The 27878-nt window shown below is 42.5% G+C and overlaps 1 protein-coding gene across 1 annotated transcript in view; it reads left to right on the top strand.

The window, feature by feature from the left end:
• LOC124995769 (collagen alpha-1(XVIII) chain-like) overlaps nt 1-27441 on the top strand; it is a 49307-nt gene extending 21866 nt beyond the window's left edge. Inside the window, exons 3-44 of the mRNA XM_047568427.1 lie at nt 6377-6624; nt 6726-6896; nt 7574-7705; nt 12555-12629; nt 13116-13208; nt 15172-15304; nt 15628-15671; nt 16012-16200; nt 16384-16410; nt 16651-16704; nt 16799-16879; nt 17362-17409; nt 17493-17618; nt 18619-18672; nt 19176-19211; nt 19319-19453; nt 19688-19747; nt 19838-19873; nt 20032-20067; nt 20406-20468; nt 20639-20674; nt 20753-20836; nt 21160-21225; nt 21485-21547; nt 21676-21756; nt 21901-21936; nt 22050-22103; nt 22275-22331; nt 22526-22585; nt 22700-22741; nt 23408-23435; nt 23599-23667; nt 23796-23821; nt 23922-24020; nt 24115-24259; nt 24353-24426; nt 24569-24697; nt 24988-25035; nt 25144-25206; nt 25331-25528; nt 25616-25731; nt 25822-27441. Of these exons, the coding sequence (XP_047424383.1) occupies nt 6377-6624; nt 6726-6896; nt 7574-7705; nt 12555-12629; nt 13116-13208; nt 15172-15304; nt 15628-15671; nt 16012-16200; nt 16384-16410; nt 16651-16704; nt 16799-16879; nt 17362-17409; nt 17493-17618; nt 18619-18672; nt 19176-19211; nt 19319-19453; nt 19688-19747; nt 19838-19873; nt 20032-20067; nt 20406-20468; nt 20639-20674; nt 20753-20836; nt 21160-21225; nt 21485-21547; nt 21676-21756; nt 21901-21936; nt 22050-22103; nt 22275-22331; nt 22526-22585; nt 22700-22741; nt 23408-23435; nt 23599-23667; nt 23796-23821; nt 23922-24020; nt 24115-24259; nt 24353-24426; nt 24569-24697; nt 24988-25035; nt 25144-25206; nt 25331-25528; nt 25616-25731; nt 25822-26023 (3617 nt within the window). The 3' untranslated portion in view covers nt 26024-27441. The remainder of the gene's footprint in view (nt 1-6376; nt 6625-6725; nt 6897-7573; nt 7706-12554; nt 12630-13115; nt 13209-15171; nt 15305-15627; nt 15672-16011; nt 16201-16383; nt 16411-16650; nt 16705-16798; nt 16880-17361; nt 17410-17492; nt 17619-18618; nt 18673-19175; nt 19212-19318; nt 19454-19687; nt 19748-19837; nt 19874-20031; nt 20068-20405; nt 20469-20638; nt 20675-20752; nt 20837-21159; nt 21226-21484; nt 21548-21675; nt 21757-21900; nt 21937-22049; nt 22104-22274; nt 22332-22525; nt 22586-22699; nt 22742-23407; nt 23436-23598; nt 23668-23795; nt 23822-23921; nt 24021-24114; nt 24260-24352; nt 24427-24568; nt 24698-24987; nt 25036-25143; nt 25207-25330; nt 25529-25615; nt 25732-25821) is intronic.
• The last annotated feature ends 437 nt before the right edge of the window (nt 27442-27878 follow it).

Genomic DNA, 27878 nt, shown 5'->3' with positions numbered 1-27878 from the left:
AAGAGTCCCAACTGTTTTGGAAGCACAAGGGAGACCTAGACAATATGACTGATTGCTGTATGTTTACGGTTAGTATTAGATTCACTGGCAACAGAATTAATTCTACTTATTATTCCAGCCATTTTGCAAAAATCGCCTTTTTAGATCATGCCCAAAGTAAATTGAATGCTGTTCATGAATGTTTTGGAGCCCGTGCATGCTCTTGGTCTCATTTGAAAGCCAAGACTCGGAAATGTCTGTCGCAAAAGTCAGGTATTGTTGAGCAATCAAAGTGGGCACACAGTTAAAAAAAATAAGAAGTTGTTGGGTTCGCCTGATTTCCTTCCTGATTACTTCCTATAACGACTTTTATCAGTGAAATCAGATGAAAATAACATATTTCATGCGGCATTTACTCAACCACAACTCGTGCGTGGAGCTCTGATTGGTTCAAAAAAAGCTACTGCCGTCCCATACACAACCCAACGGAACGTTAAAGGGCTCCTTTTATGGCACAATTCTTCAAAGTCTCAAGCAGGAAGCGATTAGACTTCGTGTCCAGGGCATACACCACATGATGCGAACGGACATGGAAGTAAACTGCAACTTGCTTGTTTGGCATAAAACCACGAGGCAGCAATTCCAGGTGTTGTTGTAACATAAGTGAGACGTATTAGAGTCGAGAAGTGCATCATTTTCAGTAATTGCAATAATCTGTTTATTTTTGCTAAATTTAAAAACCCAAGCTAAATCTCACACAAAAGAGAAAGTGCCATTGTGTCTGTCCGCGTGAGACATAATTCTGCTGTGTTTTTCTTAATAATGGCGCAGACTCGGCGCTCACCTGGTCTCACGCAGGCACAACCAACCCTCCCAAATTAAACGCGCGGGCTGTGTGGTCTCCACGATTCTGCCTCGAACTTCCTGCTGCTCGCCACAGCACGCGGCCAGCAACACTTCAGCCCTCCCAATTAAACGCTGAGAATCGGGGATGAAAGGATTTTGAGGGGTACCTCGCGTCGTCCGTCTGAAGGGGAAAACACGAGGCCGGTTAGACCGGAAAAAGAGCCGGTCTGCAGCGACGGAGCGGAGCGGGGAAAAGGAAATGACTATTTATTTGAAATTTGTGCCATCGCGCAGATCTGACTACGTCTCGTTATCTGCTGCGAGCCCATTCAAGAGTGGAGCAGATGTTAATCGGCTGCTGCGGACCGTAAAAACTTAAAAGGCACTTTTATATTAACAACAAATGTTAACACTGCTACTAATAATTTTCAAATCATGCGTGTGTATGATTGATTCCTCACCTTCAAAGCAAGATGTGATCGTCATTCTCATAACAAACTCATTGCCTTAATGTTTTTGTCAAATGACTTATAGTTGCCGGGGAACACAAATTGTTTGCAGCTGCATTCGCCTCATTTACGGGACACCCAGACATTCGATATTTTAAAATCTGCTGGCAAGGCCCAACCTTTTCATGCAGTAAATGATCAAAATTCCATTACTGGTTCAGTGTTCTGTATCTGTTTGTTGTCTGGCTTTGATTGTCTTTATCTTCATTTTTTAGGCCTGACTCTTATCAAGATCGTCTCAGCTTTTCGCTGTGAGTTACGGCGAACGTCTCGCCGTATGAGTTCACGTCAATCCAGTTGAAAGATGTTCGGGAACAGATGAGGGATAAAGTGATTATGCGGTGTGTGTGGGAGGGCGGCGCGGGGTTTTCGTGAGATGCGGCGAGACGGCAGCCGCGGAAAGTAGTCGCTCGTTCTGGATCATTGTGAAATGTGTGAAATTCGACTTTTGCTTGCTGCGCGCACATGTAGATGTACACAGTTTGCCTAAGAGTAATCTTTCACGGTGTCTGTGACGGCGCTTTGATTGGATTCCAGAGTCCCTCATCAGATGTGACGGCTCATTACAAAACTTCTGTGGACTGACAGACAGCTGAGAGACCGACTCTGGCCGGCGCCGTTTAGATCTGTCGTCACCACGTTATTACGACCCCGAAGTCTAAAAGATCAAATTTTTATATCCACACTGAAAGTACGGCGCATACCCAGCAGACCTGAAGTGCCCACCACCAGTAAGTATCAATAGGTGTGAGCGTGTGCTTGGTTTATTACTCTCAAGTAAACTGGTGGTATAAATATAAATGAGTTTTGCTGTGTCCGGCCAGATGTGGTGTTGGATTTCACTCAACTTGGTTTTTAATTTAAGCAATAAATGATTTAGTGGCTGATCGGAGAGCACAACGTTCTCATATCTCTCGACAAATACAAACGCTCTTTGTCTAAAAATTGAATTTCTTAAGATTAAACATTTTCTATTTGAACTCTATTTCTTTTATACTAATACCAGCTAAATGCTCATAACACTTAGGACGTTTCCTGTGATATTAACCAACCCAATGACAGTCATTTTGTGCTTCAAGAGGTGCTTAAGTCATACTAACAGTGTGTTTCTGAAGTTCTCAGTCAGAGACGCACTCCAGAAACACAGCTGTGTTTGGGTTGACTCTTCCTCGTTTTGGACAGAAAGCAGGCACGCTGCACACACATGGAGCAGACGCACAAATCTCATTTATTTGTGTCTATTTCCTCTTATCAGAACACAAACTGTACAAAATATGGCGACATTAGAGTGCTTTGTTACACGTTTTGTAAATGTATTACACATTTGACTAACTTTTCTGATGGACGGGCACAAACATTTCTGTGATTTGCCGTTTCCGAAGAACATGAAGGAAACTTTTCTCCTTGCACGAGACACGACGAAGCAACAGCAGTAGTTCAAATTATACAAGGTCTAAATGCTGCGTGGTGAATCTTACCAAGGAGCGCTATGAGAGAAAGCTGTGAGAAATGAAATGTGTTGTCCCAGTTCTACCCGACTATGTCTAAGTCTGTCGCCTAAGACAAAAAAAGAGCTTACCTTACTAAAACCAGTGTTATTTCTTGGTGGCTCAGATCTTACTCACATGGCAGCATCTTGTTCTCCGTTCATACACCTTGAACTTATTACTGTGATCACTAGCTGGAGGACATGCGCTGCATCTCCTGAGCCCTCCTCCGCTCTGTTTCTCATACCCTGTTCCAGCGCAGGTGGTGCTCAACCCCAGCCAAAGCTGATTACTCCGAGAGGTCACTCCCTGACCCGAATTACTCAGAGTTTGCCACAGCTACACGATTTTTTTATTATTGATGTTTTTTTTTTCTTTTTACTCAGGCGTGTTTTACGTTTTCACCGATCCGCTTTCTTTATTTACAGTATTGCGAGTTTTTGCATGTCATCTAAAAAATCCCGTCCGTCTGCTCGCGGCCGCGCTTGCATCATGTGAACTGGAGCTAAAGTGGAGAGCATTGTATCTGCGTTTCCATGGCGATCTGTCCAGCTGTTAGGTCTCTGGCCCAGCAGAGGAACATCTGCAGTGAAGTCACTCTCGGGCAAAGAGACAGCGGAGTGGCAGGCTGAGCTTGGGGAATTTTGGCGGGACCCGACCGCTGACGACACGGAGGAGATACAGAGCGAAGTTCGTGTCTAGAGGCGAGGCGGCCAACGAGACAGTCACCAATTTTTGATTCCAGGACTTTTCTTTTTTCTTTGGAATCAGAAGTGGGTCAAAAGAGTACTTGGGAAAACGGCTTGTTTTAGCTCACTTTGATTAAAGTGCCTAAAAGTTAAGACAGTCAGTAAAATCTTTATACAGTTATCTTGAGCTAATGCTACTTAAAATAACTGTTGTCATCGAGCTTTCAGTTGTTTATTGACCCCCTTCCAGTCTGAAGAGTCCAATAATACATGGAAATGTAATAAAATAGATTTGGAAAATCTAAAAGTACATCTCTGTACTTTTGGATCCAACTTGCACATTTGAACAGAAAAAGGTTATTGTGCTTTTTTTTTTTCCTTTTAATTGCCACAGCCTGTAGGGGTTTCAATCCAATTAATGCATGGGGGGAGGAGTGTGCCTTTCTTCCTGTGAGGCCACACACACACACACACACACACACACACACACACACACACACACACACACACACACACACACACACAGTAGTTGTGGAAGTCTTTCTGTTTGCACTCCCCGTCTCAGTCTGTCCCTGTTTTTTTTTTTTTTTTTGGCTCTGTGGACCCACACACGCCACGCGGTGAGTCGAATTTACAGGAGCTGCCACTGCACAGCATGTGTGTATTAGTCTAAGCCCTAATGCTTTCCAGATGATCAGCTCCTATACCCCGCTGCCCACACTCGCTGAAAGAACAGACAATTGTTTTCGGGGGTCTTCCCACTAAGGAGAACCAGGTGTAGAGGAGACTGTGTGGAGTGTGTTTGTGACGAGGGAAAGGACGTAGAGAAAAGGTGCTGCGGCAGGTCAGCGGACGTATATTCTTACATGCTTGAGAACTTTTATGTGTGACAGGCAGAAAACAATGCAGATGTGCGTTCAGCCGAGCGTGCAGAAGTGGTCAATGTATGCGAATATGATGACAAGTAAAGATATTTCAGACAGATGGATGCTCCTTCTCTTGGCAAACTTTATGGGGTGTATCTGACATGTAGTCAAAATGTCTAAAGGCAGAAATGAGAGAGGTTGGAACTGATGGACCTAGCTGGCTACGTCCAAATAGACACTTCTGCTAATAATCAGAATATATGAATAACGGCCCAGTCAGAGCTAAAAATGCTTTATGTAACCGTCTCAGTCAGAACAGACTGGCCTGGTCGAAAAGGATTTTTAAATCAGATTGAGAGGGCTGGTGTAGACCTCTTCATAATGTGTTCATTAAGGAAATATTAGCTCCTAATGGCAATGTGCCCTACGTGAGGTAAGTATCAGTTGATGTGGGGATTTTCCCAGAGGGATGTACTTTTTTGTTGAAATGTGGCCCTTTCTTGATGCAATTTTCTATTGAATGAATTCAAGAACATCTTCTGTTATATTTTTTGGCAGATTTAATGCTCCGCAGCAGGGACAACCAAAAACCAAAAAACAAAACTGTATGAATGAATGCTGAATGGTGTTTTGAAGCGTGTAGATATACAGTATATATCTCACTTTATTTAAGGTCCCTGGAAACTGTTTGTTGAAAAGTTTCTGATCAGAATGATTTCAGTCAGGCTGAAGAAATGTTTGCACCAAAGTCCGACTTTGTTGTTTGCTGGTGGGGGACCTCCTGTATCAGATGCAGCTCTCTGCTTCACACCACCTGGTGGGACTGGCTCGGTTAGCTTCACCGTGCTGTGCATCTTTAAGCTCGATGTTGTGTTTTTGAAGCTAGATAGGACTTTGTCTCCAACACAGAGTCCACAGTGAACTTTAATACTGTTTTCTTTAGCTGACGCCAACTCAAAATACTGAAAACGCGCATCTCTCTCCTCCCTCCATTGGTGTTTACGTTTGTGTCCCTGCCTGGTATGACACATGAGTTATCCTCATGCTGAAAGCGTGTACATGTGTATAGGTGTACATGCCATGTACACAGCCAGATTCTTAGTATCAGTCCTGACCCTAAACTGGGTTAACCCACTAGGGGGATATACTGTAAGTTAAAACAAGGCAGGGCTATTGTTTGTCCCTTGCTCTGTGTGGACTCTGTATTCTGTACACGTGCAATGACAATGAAGTTGAATCTAATCTAATCTAATTATTTTTAGGGCTAGGTGACCATCCTAACCCTAAAAATAACTTTAGCTTCACTGGCTCCTACTTCTTATGATACTTGTGTTTTAATGTGTGTGGATTAAATGTTTTTCATTGTTGTAATCTTGTTTCTGTTAAGTAGATCTTTAGTTAAATGCAACCTCTTGAGAAAAAAGAGCTTAGCTTCATGAAAATCATCAACAATACCCTCAGTGATCGCCACCTTTCAAGGCTTTATCATTTCGCCATTTTAGTGAAGCATATGTATTCTTTATATTGTTCACTTCCTGAAATATTTCAAACCAGCTGTTCCATGACAGACTTTAGAACCCCTTTCTGCTCTGCTCAGCGTAAACAGCAGGAGAAATTCTGCGGATGGAAGAAAAAGAAAAAGTGCGAGAAGATAATAAATGTTTTAGTTTCTGAAGGATCAGGCTGGGTGCTCTCAGGCGAGCGGGATTTGTCATACATCACGAAGACACTAATTGCGGCGACTAAGACAACAAATGTATGAAACCCCACATTCTGCACCACTCTCACCCCCCGACGCCACGTTGTTTCCATATGGCTGCAGTCAGTTTTCTCGCAGTGCTTTGTTTGATCACGCGCGGGTCAATTTATTCCTGCAGGGTAAAGAAGTCAGTGGGTCAGCGATGAACTCCGATAGATTTGATCGGAGGAGATGTGTGTTTTCTTTTCCCCCTCCACTAACACGGTTTGTGCTTGTTTTTTTTTTTTGTTTTTTTTTGCAGACCCTGGTTCTCAGGGAGCCTTTGACCTGACGGAGCTGATCGGCGTACCCCTCCCTCCCTCCGTCTCCTTTGTCACGGGCTTCGAGGGCTACCCTGCCTACAGCTTCGGCCCGGACGCCAACGTGGGCCGACTCACCAAGTCCTTCATCCCCGACCCTTTCTATCACGACTTCGCCATCACTGTCACGGCGAAGCCCACCACGCGGCGCGGCGGCACGCTGTTCGCCATCACCGACGCCTACCAGAAAGTGAGCCAGCGTGATTGCGTTTACCTTCTGTCTTTTGAGTGGTTTCCTTTTCCTTTTAAATAGAACAAATGTAAAGCTTTCGTGTGTTTTGTTTTGTTAAGATTGTACAGTTGGGTGTAGCGTTGTCCGAAGTGGAGGATGGCTCCCAGAGAATCATATTGTACTACACCGACTCAGAAATGAGAGGCGGCACTCAGGAAGCGGCGTCCTTCAAAATGGGAGACATGACAGGAAGGTGGGCGAGGTTTACGCTGACTGTACAGGGAGCAGAGGTGAGTCCTGTTATAAGTATAAACCGTTATTTCAACGAAATAGGAACTGCTGAGTTTTAAAAATTTTATTTGGGGCACATTATTTTTTCATATACTCATCAGGAATGCACTGGAGTATATGAGAATAAATACTTTTTACGACAACACGATAGTGAAATGCTCAGTTTGAAAAAGATCCTCTATGCAAACAAACAGAGAAAAACAACATTTTGGGTACATCATTATAATGTCAGATGGTTCACGGCGAATATACTTGACTTTTCAAAAAAAAATGAAAAACCAATATAAACTTTTATGGCTTTATTATCGGATTCTTGTTTTTTTTTAGCCATTTAATATATCTACATAATGACAGTCATTAATGTGTCCTGAAGTGTGTTTGTTTTTCGACAACAACGGAGCTTTGTTGCACGGAGGCCTGGCCACACAGGGCCATAAGTTTTATTAGCTTGAAGTCACCGTGGCTTTTATTTATTCACAGGTTTTATTGAGAACACAATCCCTGTGGAAATTGTTGCTTTCACCCCTTGCGTAACACGTAATCTTCAGAAAGTGCTGTTTTAAAAAGGCTGTATGTTGACTTTTGTTGCAGATATGTATACTATCTGAAATCTGCAGGGGATCTTCTTACGGTTTATGGTTTCTGAGTTGAAGTATTTGCGCCCTTGTCCCTCCAGGTGCGTCTCTACATGGACTGTGAGGAATACCACAGAGTGGCCTTCTCCAGGAGTGCTCGGCCTCTGACCTTCCAGACCAGCTCAGGCATCTTTGTGGGGAACGCTGGGGGTACAGGCCTAGCGCGGTTTGTGGTGAGTCTGGATGTTTTGTGTTTTTTTTTTTTTTTTTTAAATCACTGTTGTTTTAGTTCCTAAATGCCGCGCCAAGCCTGTATCATTTCTCCTCACAACACTTAGGTAGTTTCCTATTCCGTCTGGCCCTCTGCGACCGCTGTTAGTTTATTCCTCATTCCAAATGTCACTGTGTTTGGATCAATGAGTTAAGAATGGATATGAAATCCACATCAAGTTGCAGAAACAAACGTGGAGTTTGGGCCGTTGCCTACTTTAGATTTGAGACATGAACACAATAGTCTCTGCTGGCAGCTTTACGACCGCCTCAGGAGACAAGGAATGAATGACCGCATGTGTTTATGAGCGCTGACTTATCCTACGAGAGCTCATAAATGACGGGCTGAGAGTGATTTACATTTCTGGAATACGGGACGATCGTCTCATCTTGAATGACTTACAGTGAGTGCAACTGTGTGCAACTGCCAGCTCTTCAATTAATAAGAATCAAACAATGGTGAGTGTGGAAGGGTGGAGGATCCCGTTCCTCACAGTCGCTATTAAAAATATCCTTGTGCTGAGAAATAGGATCCAGGAGAAGAGGTAGTGACACAAGCGATGCTGCTTTCTGCTCTTAGTGCTCTTATAAAAGCAAATAAACCAGTGAGAGGCTTTGCTTGCCCCAATGTTCATGGAGCTATGATGAGAAGAAAAATAGTTCAGTGTAAAGTGAATACCTGTGAACCATATGCACGGGCTAAGAAGAGTAGAGTTTATATTAATCTCTGTTAAATCATTAGGATAATAAAACCTGTCTGATTAATAGTGAAACTAGAGCAACAGTCAAACAATCCTCTTTTATGGTATTCTTCAACCTTTTGTCCTTTCCTTCTATGATTTGTTCTTATGTGTTCCTGCCACAGACAAACTTACAAGATGTTTAACCGGTGGAAAGAAATTCCAAAGAAAGCATTTATTAAAGAAATGTGAGAGTTTCAAAGAAATCCAGCGAGCCACTGAGGGGAGGGTGTGTGTTTGTTTAGGGTTTTTGTTAGTCTCAGAGGGAAGTCCATTTTGTTGCTGGAACAATCCATCAAACACGTTTCTCTAACTAGCATGGATTAAAACTAAACTCTGACGTTACAGTATTTACACCATGGGGAGCTCGAGTTTCCTTCTGGACCAAAATCACCCACCTGGAGCTTCATTTAAAATGTCACATATATCCAGTTCTTATTTCGTGATCGCAAGAAAAGTGTCATTTATTTTGTCTCAGTTTTTTTTTTCACTATGAAAAGTATTTTTGGAGATTTCAAATTGGCTTTGAGGGGATAACATAGATCAGTAATAAAGAAGACAGGAGGTTTATTTTCCAGATAGTATTATAGTAGAGTTTAGCCTCTGTTTAATTAAGATAAAATTATTCTTATTTTATCTCATTTTGGTGCTCAGCCAAAGCCTTTGTGGAAACAAAACATTATATTTACAAATTTATCTTTAATATGTAGGTACCCACTTGAAAATCCCAATGATGTGCCGCATACTGCCTACTGCCGTTGGCTAGGCTAGCTAGCTGGTGTCTTCTTGTTGGTTGGTAGTTGCTAGTTAGCTGGTAGCTGCCTGTTAGCCTGCTGGTCGGTTCTCAATTGGACTTGACTTCTAAATTTTCATTTATCTTAATAAAATACTCAGGTGCCCACTTGAAAACCCCAAGGATGTGCCACATACTGCCAACTGTTGCTGGCTAGGCTAGTTAGCTGGTGTCTACTTGTTGGTTGCTAGTGGGTAGCTGACTGCTAGCCTGCTGGTTGTTTTGTTTTTTTTTTTCAGTTGGACTGGGCTTCTCAATGTGTTTTGCCTGGGATTTTGGCACAAGGGTTTGCAACATCGTATCTTATTATGATAAAATACCATCCATAGACCAGTACTGCTAGCTAATGGGAAACAAATATTTTAAAATCTTTACTGCGAGAGGGATCCCTATGTGGCATATACCATTGCTTAAGTCTTATAACCCTTGAGTATGGCCATGCTAAGCTGCGACATATCCGTCCTAGGACTTCTAAAAGTTTCTTTCTCTTGCCGCATCTCTTTCACTAAACTCTTAACATCGTCCTTCTCTCTCAGACAAAGAGAACCAGAGGTGACCGTCTGTTTCCAGCTGTTCAATGTTTGAACTGGCAGCTCAGTCAAAGATCCTCCTCCTCCTCCTCCTCCTGCTCCCGCTCCCGCTGCAGGGAGACTAATAACAGCCACAATGCAGCAGAAGCTCTCTGCAGTGCTACACTCCCTCACATCTTTTTTTTGGCATTCCTCATACTCCCAGAGACAATGAATGCTTAGCTGGATCTCATAGTGCAGAAAGTTTGGTTCCGGATGAGCAGTTTATGAAGTGTAGCGTCCCTCAAAGCAGCTTCTCTTTTGCTCTCACAGGTGAAATTGTTTCCCAGTTGTAGTGGATGATCTTGAAGAATTTGCAGAACCGCAGAGTTGGAATAAATACCTCGTCTTATGCCGGTGTGTTTTTGCAGCTTTTTAGGAAGAGTGTTGTGGTTGAATTAAAGATACTTAGTAATGTACATGCTGAGATTTCATCTGAGAATCAGGCCCTCTTGTGAAGGAAGGAATCATATCTCATCATCTGAAAACAACCAGTCTGTGGATGACTCCCAGACTCCAGAATATACACAACATCTGGTGTATTAGCTTCAAGGGTTTGAGGCACATCACTTTCGATCTGACCACAAACATCAACTTGAGAATGTTACGACCGTTATCGATGAACGAGGAAGCATTTAACCTCGTCTTTAACTGCCACGCCATGGTAAATACAAAGACGACGGCCTCGTAACCTCATGACGAAAAAAGATAATACATCAGACAGTAGCCAAAGCCAAAGTGGGCGCAGCGTAGATTCAGACAGACTTTTAAGGTCAAGCGCAGCTGATGCATTCACTGTAAATCTCATGAAGAGCGCGTTGGTTCAGCTGATGTTACTCCTGCTGCTTCGTCTTTAAGTTGATTTGCAGACCGTTTCCTCTCCAGCTGCTCCGTTGCGTGCTGGGTCTTCCGTGTAGGCACGAGGAAGGGCGGGCAAGTCCCAGAACCGAGCCGTACAGCAAAAACACAACTTACTGCAAGTGGAAATAAATCTTTGACTAAAGTGGTACTGACTGAACCACCTTTTCCTTTTAGACCAAATTTTATTGACTTTATTCCCAATGAGCTTGCCTCTGTGAAGTCAAGTGAAGTTTGAACTAAGAGGCATGCCACCACTGATTCCCCACAATGCCACTGTTTATGCCCCCTGAGCCAGATTATACCTCAAGCAGTTTGCCTGAGTTTTATGTTTTACGACGTCTGTGTTTCGGAGACCTTTGAGTTTGGATTTAGTAATGTGTGTCACATTGGTGAACGCTATGGTCCTTCAAGCAGGCTGACACTCACCTGCTCTGTTTAATTTACGACCTCACACTTTAAAAAGTGACCAGTTGTAAAATTCATTCACGTGGTTCAACTCGACGAGGGCGAATTCACATGTTAAAGCTGTTTAAAGGGTTGCGTGGCGCATTCTTTGTTTCAGATGTGTTGTTTACAACACACACATGTCTCTGATTTACTTTGCTGTCCCAACTCACATCCACCCATCCCTCCTCTCGCTCTCTATTTCTCCCTCCATCTCCGCTTCTCTCTCTCGTTTGCCACCATTGAATTTCATTGGCTGCGCTCCGTTCCATTAAAAACAGGTGTTTGTTCTCCCGCCTGATGTCAGTTATCAGTAAACTTGGCCAGAGCCTCACTTGGCAAGTGTTTGCTGATCTAATGAGAAGGCAGGGCCGCTGAGGCTCGGGTTTAAAGGAGCATTTACGGTAGTGTGAGTGTTTACACTCGCCCACCTGAACAGAATTGCGATAGCTTGTCTGATTCATAAATGCTTAAACTGACATTGTCCTCTAATTTTTCTTCATATTTGAAAAGTGTGTTTCTTCCTGTGTCACCTGCAGCCAGAGAAACTTTCAGAAGACGTCGCACATCAGTCGACACGAGACATGATAATAATTTTTCCTAACAGCAGAAAAAGTACGGAGGGCGCTTCTTCTCCGAATGTTGAAACACACATGGCTGTAGTCTGTAAAGTGACTGGGGATTGATTGAAAATGGCAACTTTTAACAAGACAGTGCTTAATTTTAAAATGCAAAATGGTGCAGGAGATTTTCAGGTGAAATTTTCTGTGTAACCCAAGTTTAATCACATTTGGGATGACCCTCAAATATCTGCACAAGGTAATAAATCTTGGCCTGTTGGAGCTCTGACATTGCCCTTCAGCTCACGTACTTGCGATTTGTTGGTGTTAAAGTGTTATTATCACCACCGTAGATCTCTTTCGCTCAGCCACTGACATGAACAACGAGCAGCTGTTATAAGCCAGAAAGAAGAAGCTAGCACACGAACCCAGACTTCAGCATTCAGGAAATAGATATGGCTGTAAAAGCTTTGTTGACCTTACATATAGCCGCGCTGTCCATCCAAAGCCTGACAGCATTTGCTCACCTAAATGCCTGACTGGTGCTCTGAGCTCGATGCGAAAACTGCCTCCGGAGCAGACACCTGTTACCCAGCCAGATGTTTGCAGCAGTGTGAGAAAATGTCGCATGTGTCTGGATATGTGCTAAATTATGTGTGGAGTAATGAGGAAGGAAGAGACGGATAAACAGCCGAGCAGAAGAGACGGAGAGGTCGCCCTGGTGTGTGGGAAATGTCCGCCTAGCTTCAATAAAATTTAATGACAAAATGAACTAAATTACCAGATAATGTAACACGGGCTCGCCCCTTCTCCTTCTTCTTTTTCTCCTTCTTCACGCTCTCCAGGGCTCCATCCAGCAGCTAGTGCTGAAATCAGATCCCACGGCCCCGGCTGACCAGTGTGAGGAGGACGATCCTTATGTGAGTCTGCATCACATTAATGCTGTGAAATTGCCTGAAATGAGGTACTCTGCACTGAAAAATCTGTGGCTATTCCTCCCTCTGCTGGTGGACAAATGTCACTGCAGCATATAATAAAAGTTTACATTAGATATGTGACGCAGAAAAAATGCGCACTCAAACCAGAATGATGTAATGTTGAGACGTCCACATACTTTTGTCAACTTTGAGTAATACAATGTTGTTTATGATAAGTCTGAATAATAAGTACATTAATCAGCTGATACTCAGTGTTTTTTAAAGATAAGCCACAGTGTGTACAAAAAAGGGTCATGACAGACACCGTGGGAACCAGACTCTGCATGTATTTTTGGCCTGTTCCCTCATTTAATTGTCTCATATTTTCTCATCCCGCAGCTTGAACTCGGTGGAATTTGCCCGTTAATTTTCTCCGTCCTTTTCCATGTTTATCTTCCGATCCCTTTGTTTCCTCTCGTTTCCATCCAGGCTTCTGGGTACGGCAGCGGAGACGATGCTTACGAAGACGCCGAAGGCATGAACGAAGTGAAGAAGATTGTGGAGGAAAAAGAGTTTGCCCCGGTTTGTGCGCACACACACACATCCCTCACTACTATCCTTCTGTTCCTCATGTCTGGCTGGAGCTGGAGACGGACCAAAGGAAACAGCTCTTATCCTTCTAGGCCTGGCGGAGACTGGAGCACGGTGATATGCACTGCTCCCTGGCAGCTCCATGCGCGCTGAAATAAGATTAAAATAAATAAATAAAGAAAGAAAATCTACCAGGGGACAGTGTGGAGAGACAGGCCTCACAACGACAACTAGGTTGTTTCTGTCAGAGAGATGCTTCCACAGCTCGGGACATTTGTCATTTTCATGCAAAGACTGGAAGCAGCGAGCTTAGCTGAGCAGACAGGCTGGAAGCGGCAGGGCACAGACACACTGGCTACGTGCAAATTTCTTAAAAATCTGCTGTACAAGGCTCTGTGTTGCTGTCACCGTGAGACTTCGAGGCAGCCAGCGGGGACTGCAGTGCCACGGTTGCAGGAAAGAGACGCAGACACACACACACACTGTTGCTCGGACAGACGCAGGATGATGTATTTTAACTCGGTGCCTATCCGTTTCCTGTCACCGCGCTCACTTAAACTACTTAAGGCAGACGTGAGCGTTACGTCCCCCAGTTTGGACGAGGGGCTAAATGAAACGCGAAAGGCTTCAAGTGAATCCAACAATGGATTTGGCATTTAGTAAACACAAGAAGGACACAATCTAAAAGACTTTTATTTGTGTCGTTCTAATCTGAGGAGTGGTTAATACCCTTCAAAATAAAGTTATTTTTTTCGACATAAACCACGCATTTCTGTAGCTAATATCTCACAACAGGAACATTTAAAATCGTTTCTCGGGAAAACGAGCCAGGAAATCACGCACGGCGCTGAAGCCTCAACTGGCCCTGTACTCTGGTCTTTCTCCCGTATTTAACTGTCACTCGATGAAGGAAGTTGCGGCGGCCGCTCCAAGTTTGGAACTGCGTGACACCTGTGGAGAGAGGGAAGAGGGAAAGGGCCAAACATGTGACACTGAGACCATAACTATGAGTCACAGTCTTTATCTACAGTCACTTGGCTAACATCAAGGAAACAGCAGACAAATGGTAAAAGATCTCTTCCTGACTATCTGACAAGCCACTTTGTCATCTTTTCTTCTCCAAGTTACAAAACCGGGAGCCCTCCGATATATTCTGAACTAATTGGCTGTAGACTCTACTCAAACTGCTGGGACACAAATGACTCATTTCTAGAAAGACGGAGGATCCAACCAGCGTGATCTCATCCTCATCTGAGCCACCGAAGTCTTCAGTGACTCGCTACATGTTGACAGAGTCTACACACTATCAGAGGATGGAGAGGTTTGTTTCATTCTACCTGAAGCACCTCGGTGACCTTAGTGCAGTGACTGGAGGGAAGAGTTTTCCGGATGACAGTGAAAGCCATTATCCAGCCGGCCTGAGCGCCATAAAACCGAAGTCGGATTCAAATCAAAGGCTCACGAGGAAAAGGAAAATATTTATTGCTTTTTCATTGGCAGTTGTCAGTTCCACAGATCATTCGTGGACAGGACAGTTTCTGGGCCACGGAGTCGAGATAGTTTATCAGTTTATCCTCGTCGCATAAGTATTATTAAAATAGACTGGCTCGGTGCCATGTGAGGAATGCTGCTTTTTAGTCGGAGTCTGACACTGTAGTTGGATCTGGTTCCGACCGTCTGTGGCAAGCCATTCACACTTTCTTCTTTTCTTTTTTTACATGCAGAGCAACCACTTTTATTGGACTGTTACAGAAAATGAAGAGCTGTTAATGAATAAATCATAAAGACAAAAACTGGAGTAAGAGAATGTTTAAGAGAGATAGGGAGTCTTTGACTTTACTGTAATTTCATGTTTTTTTTTATTCAACAATGCAAATATTTACTGGTTTGTTAGACTTAACTGCAGGTTTTTGTAAGATAGTACAGTTATTATTATTATTATTTATTTTTTTAGCCTCACCCAGATCTGGACCCCACTTACAGCGCCCCTGTTCAAGCCCCGCCCACTGAGGTGTCATTTGTAGATGATGAAGATGAAGGTATTGAGGAAATTTCTGGACATGATGTGGAGATGACCACAGTAAAAGGTAAAAAAATTTTTAAAAAATCATTAATTATTGTTCTCATTGTTTAGTTTTTTAATTTAATTAAAACATGTGTGCTGACATAGAAGTGTTGCTGTCATACCTGCTGTATTTCTAATTAACCAGCAGATGGCGCTAGAGAGGCGGTGTGGCCACCTCTCCTCTGCACTCTGACTTGACTGTATTTAAATGTCTGTGTCTTATTCAATGCCATACCAGCAACCATGAATATGGTCCCACCTTTTAAAATCATACACTCTCTATACTCAACACTGATTTAGTGTTTGTTTTTTTGTGTGTGAGCTTAATTTGTCTCTTTATTTCAGTTAAATCGTTTCAGCCAACTACTCCAGCCTCCACCACTCATACAGTGAGTACAGATTTTGTTTTTGCTACAAGTTAAATGAGGATTTAACCACGAAAACTTTTAAAGATTTTAAATAATTCACCCGTGTGATTGTTCAGTCATGTTCAGTTGCTTAACTTTTAAAAATAAACCCCCGCACCCAGCCCATGTACAACTGTGACCCACTTACCACATCTGGGACACTGTCCCAGTTGGAATTCTGGTTTCGTGGTTACATAAAACCAGAACATAGTAATGATGAACCTATCACAAAATATCACTCTTTATTCATCTGATTAAACTATAATAACCCTCTGTTCCAGTGAACGAAGGAATAAATTAATTAAGTTGTGTCACTGATCAGTCCCTGCAGGCGTCTCCGGGACAGAAGGGCGAGCGAGGGGAACCAGGTCCAGCCGGTCCACCAGGTCCCCCTGGTCCTTCGGGAGGAGCTTCGGGAGAAGGGGCGAGTGGGGAGCCCGGACCACGAGGTCCACAAGGACCACAAGGACCTGCAGGCCCAACCGGACTCCCAGGAAAGGATGGACAGCCTGTGAGTTTTATCTGCCTGTTGCCTGAATTTGAAGCGGTCTATTTTTAAATGAAGATCTTTTTCTATTTACGGACGAGAGATGAGCTATTCGGAGCACACTTCTGTTGTTTATTTCAGGATTACAGGACTCATAAAATGAAATGATGAACTGGTTTTCATTTTCTCTCTCTCTCTATTGTCCAGGGAAGCAAAGGTGAAACTGGTTTGCCAGTAAGTAAAACCTTTTCCTAGTCTTGTCGGGGTCATTATCCAGTGTCTGTGGGGGAAAATGCTCTGGTGTTACCGTTTTCAACATACAGCAACTAATTTACTTGTACAGCTCATTTTAAATGTTGATCCAAACTGTGAGCTGCACTGGTACCTTGAGTCAGTAATCATGTCCTGTTATCTGTGTTACATCTCATATGTGATGCGGCAATAAGCAAAGCTGTGATTGTGTTTTTTTTCCAGGGGCCCTCTGGATTCCCTGGACAACCAGGAGACCCTGGTCCGAAGGGAGAAAAGGTAACGGATGTATAAATGAGCCATTGTTTAAATAGGTTCTTAAAACTAAAAGAGATACATTAGTGAACAAACATCCCACTGTTGTGTGTCTCAGGGTGATACCGGTGTTGGACTACCTGGCCCTCCTGGACCTCCCGGACCTCCAGGTCAACTTAGCAAGTCTTCTATATTTCTGGTTAGTTGTTTACTGACAATGTTCAGTTTTTTTTTTATTTATTTATTTTTGTATATAAAACTGGTGTACTGACCTGTAATTCTATTTTTTAAGCTACAGTATATTGCAGCCTCTTAGTTGTTTTTGTCTGAGGCTGGTCAAATGTAAAATCTCTAACATGAAATTAAAATAACAATACAATGCAAGTAGTGGTCAAATGGAAATTTGGTTTCAGGTTTTGGATAACTGAGTTGCTCTGTTCAGCTGAGGTTACAGCCGGTGTAATAAGATATTTAATGTCTCCTTCATTTGTGCTGTGATGCATCTTTATTGCATCATTTATTTATAAATGAAAGCAAAACTTACATGTTCTCTTGGTAATTACAAATTTTTACAGATGAGAGTATCTACCCGAAAGGAACATTAACTTCTTCAGTTTTAGTGATGAGACCCGGCTGAATTTCATTGGCTAATTGTCTGGTTTTATGGCGTGTGTTCATCAGGAGGGGTCTGGATTTGAAGACTTCGACAGTGATGCGGAGATTATCCGGGTAAGTTTGTCATTAAGATATGAGGATCTGATCATTTTCTCCATCATTTTCCCTTTGTGAGGCCTTTTGTCTTGTGTTGTCAGGGTCCCCCAGGGCCTCCAGGCCCCCCAGGACAGCCTGGGCCCCCAGGTACCCCAACTGGGGACCTCTTACCTGGACCACCTGGGGCTCCTGGGAAAGATGGAAAGCATGGCGTACCTGGACTCTCCGTGAGTTTATCATTTCTTCCACCATTCATTTAGAGTTTTGTTTCATCATTTATCAGCAGCATATTGTATATTTGTACCATGAGCAAATTTAATTGTTGATTTTTCTTTAGTAAAGGAGGGGGAGACGTAGCTTGCACCTCTTGAAGTTATTTTAAAGCTCAGAACCCTCGCATTGCTGACCCAAGTTCTGTTTTCAGGTGTTTGAGGAGTGGTTTAGTGGCTCTGGTTCTGGGTCGGGCTCTGGTTCTGGGTCAGGCTCTGGTTCTGGGTCAGGGTTTGGTCAGGTATTAACATCTGGTCCCCATAAATATGGGGGACCAAAAAAGACAGATTTTGCCCCCAACTCTGAATACTCCATGTTCATTTACTGATTTCCTGCCATTACTTGCTGCACCATTTGTACAAACATTAGGGGAGTGTGTAGCTCAGAGAGAGTGAGGCCTTTCTGGAAAGATGTTCTCTGAATGCATTCATTTGAGTATGAAGTAGGGAAGCATGCGTGTGATGGTGCTCCATTATAAATATTGGGACTCTTCACCAAAGTTTAGTTTAAATCTAAAAGCACTTATCTACCGAGATGTAAGTCATTTTTCCATTGTCCCAATGCTGACAGCGTTTTGGCAGGACCTAAAGAAATGAACTGTGAGAGCTTGAATATGGAAGCAGCTGTAGCATCTGTTGGGGGAAATGTGTCTTTTTTAAAAACGTTAGAAGACATTACTAACGCTGTAAATGGACTGCTCACAGGTTTACAGTAGTTACTGCTGGGCTGCTGCAATGAAGATGTTTTTAGCTTGTCGCTGACAGCTTGTTAGCTTTGTTTAACCTCGTTCTCTTGCACATAGCAGCCACCTTTATTCAAAATCAGTTAAACAACCATGCCAAGTTTATAATATATATATATATATTTTACCAATACTTTCTCAATATTTGAGGAATACTTGCATGTATGAGCACGTATGAATTTCTGAAGTACAAATATAGTGTTGTTAACTTGCAGGGACTTGATGGGAAGGATGGCGACCCAGGGCCTGCTGGAGAGAAAGGAGACAAGGTGAGGCTGATAGTAATCGTAACGTACTGGTTTTATGGAATGAATAAGAGCTATTACGCTGACTTCTTTTAACCCATTTAGTTTTACACAGTTGCCGTTGTAAACATGGCGATTTCACGCACCAACTTACTCAGTAAGGATTAAAAATGCTCATGTGTGAACGCACACCAACCTTGATCTTGTGTGTTTGATTGCCGCCCCGCTGCCTTTTTCAATGAGACCGCTCTGATTTCCCCTGAGCAGGCCTTTTAGTACTCTGTTAGCACAAAAAAAAAACAATTACACACAAAACTAAACAACCACCACACACAAAGAGCCGAGCTCTTAATGAGGTGACCCCATGGACTAATAAAGCCAGCGGGCTTGAGTGTAAACAAGTCTGTATAGCAATAGCTTCTCTGCTTCTTTTTTTTTTTTTTAAATTCGTACCAGAAAAAACAATGTGTCTCCAGTCAATGCTGAAGCTAATATGATTTTATTATGTTTTATTTGGTTGTGAATAGGGAGAGCCTGGTTTGAGTGGGCACCCAGGACCAAAGGTAAGCTCTGCTTAGCGTACTACTTGTAGGAGGATTGAATAATAAACCATCATCCTTCAGCATAATCGTGCATGCGTCAACTATCTAACATCTTCTGTCTCTTTCAGGGAGATCAGGGACCGCCAGGGTTCCCAGGCACTCCAGGATCAGAGGGTCCAGAAGGACAGCCTGGCCCAAGGGGTCCACCTGGTCTTCCTGGTCCCCCGGGGCCTCCAGGAAGAGGCTTCACCCTGGACTTTGAGGTGTGTTGGGTCCCTCTAGTGCATAGGGCTTCATAGGTCTGCAGAGGTACTGCATGGGGGTCGCAAAATCTTTGGTTGATTAGACATTTTTTATATATTTTTTAAATTTTCCCTCAAAATTTAAAATTTCTTTAAATAGACATTTACATGAATCCAACTAGTTTTTAATTTTTGGCATGATCATTTTGTGGAAAATCTTCGAGATGTTGGATACACACTGTGCTGTGCTTTTAGGACCTGGAAGGATCTGGGATCCAGACTCGTTTGGGAGCTGCACAGACCAAAGGTTCACAGGTACAATGGCAAAACAATGACTGTGTCATAGTATCATCATATGTTTTTTTTCATGTCACCTGAGATACCATACTAGCTTGGTTTTCACAGGGCCTCCCAGGAAACCCCGGACCTCTAGGACCTAAGGTATATATATATTTGATTGTGTGCGTCGTTTTATTGTTTTTAGGCCTATGATCAGGTTCTTTCTTAATTTCTTTATTTTTCTAGAGACAGCTTTATGTTAATTTTTTTTAAAATGTTATATTTCTGAGTATTTTTTTCCCCAAACATGTCTCTCCTAGGGAAAAGATGGTGCCCCAGGAAATCCAGGTCCAAAGGTAAGTCTGCTGTTATCTCAACATTCCTTCTGTCGTGCTTCTTAAGATGTTAGGAATATCTCATCAGAAATCAGACAGACTCCAGATCAGTAAATGTCTGTTAAGTGAAAGCTCTCACGGTGAGAAGGGATATAGACGTTTGACTGAGAAATGGATGATGAAGAATGGAGATGCTGTCCTCTTATAGGTTTACAACCTGGCTTGTTGTGAGGAGTGAAGCTTTACAATCAATAGCAGCACAGTACGCAGGGATTTTACATTTTACCCGTGAGAAAGATATTGGTATTGTCTTTTTATGATTTACTTTTACTGATCATTTTACTTCATTGTTTCTGCAGGGGGAGCCAGGTGTTACAGGACCTCCAGGCCTTCCAGGTGTAGAGGGATTTACAGGGCCAGAGGTGTGTATGGTACATTATTCTGACTTCCATTGTGTTTTCACCCATAGTTGAGTAAATGCTATTGATTTCAGTCTATTCCTGTAACCTAAAGTACTATATTTCTACTACACAAGAAAGCCTTAAATATGTAGCAGTGAATAACACTAATTAGTTTCATTTACGTCTTTCAGGGACCAAAGGGAGACAAAGGTGACCCAGGACAAAAGGTGAAACTCTCACTGAGTGGATGTACGGGCTTGTGTTTGTATGTTCTAAAAGAATAAAAGACAGCTGTGTTTTTTCAGGGAGAAGCTGGGCGGGATGGACTGAGCAGACCTGGCCCTCCAGGACCGCCTGGACCTCCAGGACCCATTATCAATCTTCAGGATGTAATTACACAGCTCATTCAAGGCTAAAGGCCGTGGCGTACTGAGAAGATGATTGTCTGTTTGCCGGTTTTCGACGTGTTCCTACACTTTTGCCACTTAAATGTTTAATTTAATTAGTGGTCTTCGCTTGGGTTTTGTGTATCCGTACCATCCATAAATTTGCTGTACTGTCCCATCTTGTCGAAGTAATAAATAACGTGGTTGGATCCCGACCTAAAAAACCATTCAACTACACGTCTCACGCAGTATAGTCGACAGAGTGGCGAAGCTGTTTAGCTCGTCTGCCTGCTTTTATTGACAAAGCTCTCTTTCTGTGTCTTCAGCTTCTTCTCAATGATACAGATGGTGCCTTCAACTTCTCAGGGATATTTGAAGCTCAGGGACCTGCTGTGAGTATCACATGAAAAAAAAAAAACAATGTAGGCCAAACGATCTTGGTGTCGTGAAAATAAAAACACTGCGGTTCAGTAGCCGCCTGGAGTTTCAGTAAATGAATTCAGCTGTCTGGGTTCTTATTCCAAACAATGACAAATAATGGTCTCAGTACAAATGAATCCACAAACATGGATATGACTAACATGACTATAAGCCCTGTTATGAGAAAGCATTTAGAAATAGTCTTTTGTTTAACTTTCTGCATGTTTGCAGGGTCCACAAGGTCCAAAGGGTGACCTTGGGTTGCCTGGTCTTCAAGGACCAGCAGGACTAAAAGTAAGTATGTTCTCCATGCAAATAGAGATTTTGTATAATGTTACTCAAAAATGATGTGTGACTTGTGTATATGCATGTCGCCTTTCTCCGTTGACATATTATGTTTGTTTGCTTGTGTGTGCATGCAGGGTGAAAAGGGTGAGCCAGGGTTTCTTGTTGCGGCGGATGGATCCATGATGTCAGGCATTGCCGGACCCAAGGGGGATAAGGTTAGATTTCCCGTCATCGTTTTAATTCCAGATCCAGATAATAAGTTGCGTTGTTATGGAATTGCTCAGGATTATTAATGGATGCAAGTCCGGTGATAACATCACATTGCAGCGCAGCACACATAAACGCCTCTTTGTTCACAGGGAGATAACGGCGTAGTTGGGCCCCCTGGAATTCAAGTGAGTGCTGACAGCAAGCGACAAAAGCAAATATGAGAATGTTTCAGCACAGTTTAATTCCCTTGTTTCTACAAATGAAAGATAAATTTAATTGAATATTTCATTCCCAACAGGGGCCAATGGGACCAACAGGACCTAAAGGAGAATTTGGTTTCCCTGGACGCCCAGTAAGTACCATGAATCCACCGAACATTTGCAGTTTGACTGAAAGGTTCAGCATATGAACTCCTGAGCAGCGGTTGTTAAATCAGACGTTATGAGTTGTTTCTGGTGGTGTGTGTGGTCGTTGTCGAGCGTGAAAACGGCACATGGTTAATGCTTCTGTTTCTGTCTTGTAGGGTCGTCCAGGGATGATGGGACACAAAGGAGATAAAGGGGACCCACAAGGCCTGCCAGTGAGTGTCACATGGCTGCACTGCAGCAGTTTGTATATGTGAAATAGTGTAAAAATGACTGGGGGGTAATCTGAAAATGTCACATTGTTAAATTGGATGAGGAAGTTATTGAATATAAGTGAAGAGTACAAGACAGATAGTACAAAAATATTGAATTTGACTTCATGGGGACTTCTTCTTTGTCTTCTTCTTAGGGACCTCCAGGCCCTCCTGGACCACCAGGCCGCCCAGGAATGTTCAACTGCCCCAAAGGGGTAAACTCACATTTATTCTTTAACAGCCCTGACTCAGCTGTTCTCAATTATTACATTTATTTTAAGTTTTTTTTTTTATGCTTATTGTTCTCTCTCTTCTCCTGGTGTACATAGACCGTGTTCCCCATCCCTCCCAGACCCCACTGTAAAATGGCTGTAGGTTTCGGACCGTACCACCTTATAATAATAACACAATAACAGCTCTCAATACAGCTTGTGTCACAGAAGATCTTCTGAAATTGATTTGTGAAATTAATGCTGTGGTCTGTGACACTGTTTTCACTTTTAGGAGGAAAAAGACCGATTTGGGTCTGATTGTTAAATGCTCTGACACAGGCTGTATTGAAATCCGTTTTTGTAGGCCTTAAGAGTTTAGGTTGAGCTTAAGTGCCTGTCATCATCACGTCTCAGTTGCCTGCTCATGACTTGATTGCCCACTTTACAGTAATCCAGTTTTTTTTTTTTTTTTTTGGTTGTTCCCATTCAGAAATCTCTGTTTCCTTTACACGGGCCTCACTCTTTCCTTCTGTGTACATATAACTTGCATGTTTACTGAGTAACACTGGTGATATCTATATAATATGTATCTTATTACTCAGAACATCTTAAGGGCAGTTCCAAAATATACCTGCATGCTGCATGTCCAGTCTGGAAAGGTGACGGCTAAATGCCAAAAACAAAATGAGGTAGTGCTGAAATCAGACCGTCTAAAAATTTGCATGCATCTGCATGTTAAATATAACATTAAAATTACAGATTGGATGTATCGGACAAGTTATTCTGATCACTGACTGCTGTTAATGGGATGTTTCATTGTTTCAGCTTTTTCCAAATGGAACCATTGCAGCTGGTACGTTGGATCAGCTTTAACATTGATTAATTAATTAATTATCCACAGTAAATATCTTTCCACAGACTGCTTTTATTGTCAAAATATTGTTAAAATTGCTATTTATATTAACACTATTTAATATAATATAAATATAAAGAGAACTTGGCTTTTTGTCTCCAAGGCAACTGTCAGATGGGAACTAAAGGAGAAAAGGGAGAGAGGGGTCTTCCTGGGATGCCAGCTCCTTCAAGTAAGTTTCTCTGTTTTTATTAATACAAAAACAAATTTCTGTGATAAAAAGGAAAATTTGCAACAAAAAAAAGAGAATAGTGTATGTAATTTTTTTTTTTTTTTAAATATCTGTTTCCTCTTTTCTAGGCCCATTTCTTCCTGGACGAGGCTGGGTAAGTTTCACAGAAAAGCTTTTTTGTTGTTCTTGTTTTGGGACATGACTTTATGCTGTTGTTGAGTCTCATCTCGAGTTTTGTGTGTGTGCACTCACAGGGTTCAGGGGGTGACCAGGGTATGAAGGGGGAGAAGGGGGACAAAGGTGAGCCAGGGTTTCAGGGGCCACCAGGAATCCCCGGAAGACCAGGACTGGTGGTGAGTTAAAAACTCTGTGGCTGTTTTTCTTTCTTTTTTTTTTTTTTTTTTTAAGAAAACAAGTGATCACTAACTTCTCAATGACATGTTACAGGGACCCAAGGGAGAATCAGTGCTCGGGCCCCCAGGTCCCCCTGGAGCGCCAGGCTCTCCTGGAATCCCAGGCTACGGCAGACCTGGTGCAGTTGGCCCACCAGGGCCTCCAGGTCCCCCTGGGCCATCTTCAAGATACGGATCGGGTACGACTCATTGAACACATTGCATTTGTAAATTTATTACATATATGAGCTGGATGAAAGGCGGTGACACCCTTTGACATTTTGTTATGACAGCTCTGACCATCACTGGACCACCCGGGCCTCCAGGACCACCTGGACCTCCTGGTCCTTCAAGTAACGGAGCATCTGTAAGTTAATCTGCTTCTGCCCTTCTGCATATTAATGCCATAAAATGTTGAAGGATTAACCTCTGAACTCTCAGACTCTTGATTCATTTTCGCTTGAAGACAATGATTTGTACACTCGTTCTTCTCTGTGTTTCTTCTTCAGCTGAAAACGTTTTCAACTCGTGAGAGTATGATGCAGAACACCGCCAGAGATGCCGAGGGGACGCTAGCTTTGGTGACGACGACAGGAAGTCTCTTCCTCAAGGTTTCCCAGGGATGGAAAGAAATACAGGTACTAACAGGTTCTGAAAAGTATATGTGATCAAATACTAAGGTTAGAGACAAACTTCAAATCACTCTCCAGTGATTTTTATAAACCATGGTTATTGGTGTGGTGAAATGCAAAATCAGTTTATAACATTACTATTGTTTAGCTAAATTTAAGCCTTATCAATTATTTGCATCGTATAATAACAAATTAAATGCTTATTAGCGACTTTCTTGTGTGATACTTCAGGTTAATATGAACAATAGCGCCATATGGAATCTATTTTCCTTGATGTTTCTGTTTTGTCCTCACAGCTTGGCAGTCTGATCTACCTCTCTAATAACGTTATTCCACAAGATGAGGTAGTTAACGTGTATTTTTTATGGCTTTTTGCTGAATAAAAATACTGCTGGAACATGTCATCTTGAATTATTTGCCGATTTCACATCTGTTTTCAACTATTCATTTAGCCTCGAGTTGCATATCACGTAAGAGGAGACACGATGGAAAGAATACCTTCAGTTAAAGAGAGGGTGAGTATTACCACTGGAGTTGGTTTTAATTTGTGCACAGCATGTGGGTTTTGGTGCAGATTGATTCTTGAAGAGATACCTCATGGTGCTGTATGGTGCTGTGCTTCCCCCTTTCCTCTTACAGCTCAACCTGGTGGCTTTGAACCAGCCCCACTCGGGGGACATGATGGGGCTGGACACGGCTGACCGGATGTGTTACGAGCAGGCCAAGGCCATGGGTTTGCCTCCCAACTATCGCGCCTTCATTTCAACCCACATGCAGGACCTGGTCCATGTCGTTTATCCCGGTTTCCGGGAGACTCTGCCAGTCACCAACCTCAGGGTCAGTTTCTCACTGTCAAAAAACCATTGAGACCAAAGCCTTATCATTCCTGAAGCAGTGTGTCTAACCCATTGCGTGTCCTCTCAGGGAGACGTGATGTTCAGGAACTGGCGGTCAATCTTCAGTGGCAATGGGGGACCAATCAATGCTAGGATACCCATCTACTCCTTTGATGGCCGGGATGTTTTAGCTGACCCCTTCTGGTCTGTGAACTTGATTTACTCCTCACTTCTTTGAATCGTTTTGTCTGTTCGTCAGTCAACAGTAGTGATATCTTGTCCTCCGTCTTGCAGGCCTCAGAAGAGCATCTGGCACGGTTCTAGCAGCAGGGGTCTCCGAGTGGTGGACAAACACTGCGAGACGTGGCGAGCGGACCACATGTCCGTCATGGGCCAGTCGTCGAGCCTGACCTCAGGTCTGCTCCTGGGCCAGCAGACGAGAAGCTGTTCCAACGAGTACATCGTCCTCTGCATCGAGACCCACAAAATCCATTAAAGCCCTCCCATACCACTCCACCAAGGAACGCGTCCCAGCCACCGGAAATGTTAAAAATCTGTGGGAAAACATTTGAGTGTCTGTCGTAGAGAAGGCCGTCTTTTTCAGCACATCTTTGGTGCTACGTGTAGCATTTTGCTGTCTTTAAAACCGGGGATCACATTAACACCTTTGTTGCTTTATTCTGAGAACAGAGTGTTACTGCTGTCGCTCTCTTCTCTCATCCAGTGTCGCTCTGTTTACGAGGAGCGAGGAGGTTTAGAGGAAGTATCAAACCCTTAACAGCAGCCTGAAGTATCTTCTGGGAAGGTAGGCTAATGAGCTAATGTGAATTCGATGCTACGCTCTGGATCTGGAATCATTTTGTGGATTGCTTACAGAGCGGGTAAAATTAGTTCCCTCGTGGCACATACTGTAATCTACAATGCAACTCAGAGGCCGACAGCAGACAGTATTCATAACAGTGACGCTAACATCTCAAAAGCTGCACGGTGATGATTTATTCATGTTTAAAATGATACACGCAGCACCTTAACTGCTGTTCCAGAAAAGTCAGTTCAATTGCAACAATACACTTTGGTGTCACTTTATAAGAACCGTGGCTTTTCCCTGCAGTCATTCAGATGTGCTGAGGATAACGCATCTCTTTGTCTTTTTTTTTTTTTATTTTCAAAAGACCAAAAGACGAGACTGAAGACGGCTGCAGAATCTGCGCCCGTCCTGAAGCATAGCAGCCCAAAGACTTTTGTGGTAGAAGCGTAAAAGTTTATTTTGTTTACAGGTTGTCATGAAATTTTTTAAGCAACTTTTTTATGAATTTCAGGAAAAAATGTTTAAGAATGTTCCACAACTTACATAGTCAATCATCCAACAAAGGGATGACCAGACAACCAGTATTTCCACCAAAGTCATTTTTGATGCACTGTACTTCATTTTTTTTTTTTCTAGCTCAACATCTTCATTTGTGGAAGTGTTATTTGTGTTGTAGCTTTTCATACATCTTGGTGATCTCATTTCTTAGCAGCTCTTTCTCTTAGAAGGCTATTTAATTTAAATCCATTGAATTATTTATACTGTCACAGCACATAACATGAAATCAGATGATTAAATTTAAGAATGTAATTTATCTGTTTATTTGTTTGTCAAATGCCTGTTTCTGTTTCTTCTCACTTTTTGCCTGTTTCCTATTTTTTTTTTTTTTTTTTGGACATTGTCCCTCTGTCTTTCGACTAAGTTCAAATATTTCTAAAGAATGTAGACCTGAGTCTTAAGTATATTCCACCCAGTGTGAAGATGCCATAGAAACAAGCAACACAGTTTTATATCGGACTACGAGAAAAAGTCCAGGGGCAAAAGTGAGAGCACATGTTTTGTATAAATATTGGTGCTTTGTTGAATAAAAAATTCTCTTTTCATAACTTGCATCGTTGTCATTGAAGATGTAAAATAAACTCATTCGTTTTTTTTTTTTTTTTTTTTATTTCAAAGTCTTTCAGCTCAGAGTTTGTTAATTCTGTTTTTGGGATTAATACCCACAAAATGTTCTGTCTGGTCAGCAAAGAGCCAACAACATCTACATGATGAGTCAACCAAGGCTTGAATTTGGTCCTGTGTTGGTCCTACTGCAGTATCAAGTTCGTCATTGCATTTTATAAGGTACATGTGTGAGTGTGTGTTGCCTTTAATTTGGTTATCTGGCGTATTAGCCTCTAAAATATGTCATGTATACTCTGAGAAGCCATAAACCTATTGATCCTGCCTACTTCTAAAACCTATCTCAGCTTTATTCTTTGGTGCCTTATTGCAGTATTTGCCCGCCAGCAAATGTGTTGGTTTAGGACACAGAGTAAGCATA

Source organism: Mugil cephalus, chromosome 18, assembly GCF_022458985.1.
Source record: "Mugil cephalus isolate CIBA_MC_2020 chromosome 18, CIBA_Mcephalus_1.1, whole genome shotgun sequence".
Lineage (NCBI taxonomy): Eukaryota > Metazoa > Chordata > Actinopteri > Mugiliformes > Mugilidae > Mugil > Mugil cephalus.
Note: the sequence above shows the minus strand (reverse complement) of the source record. Positions and strands in the feature narration are given on the sequence as shown.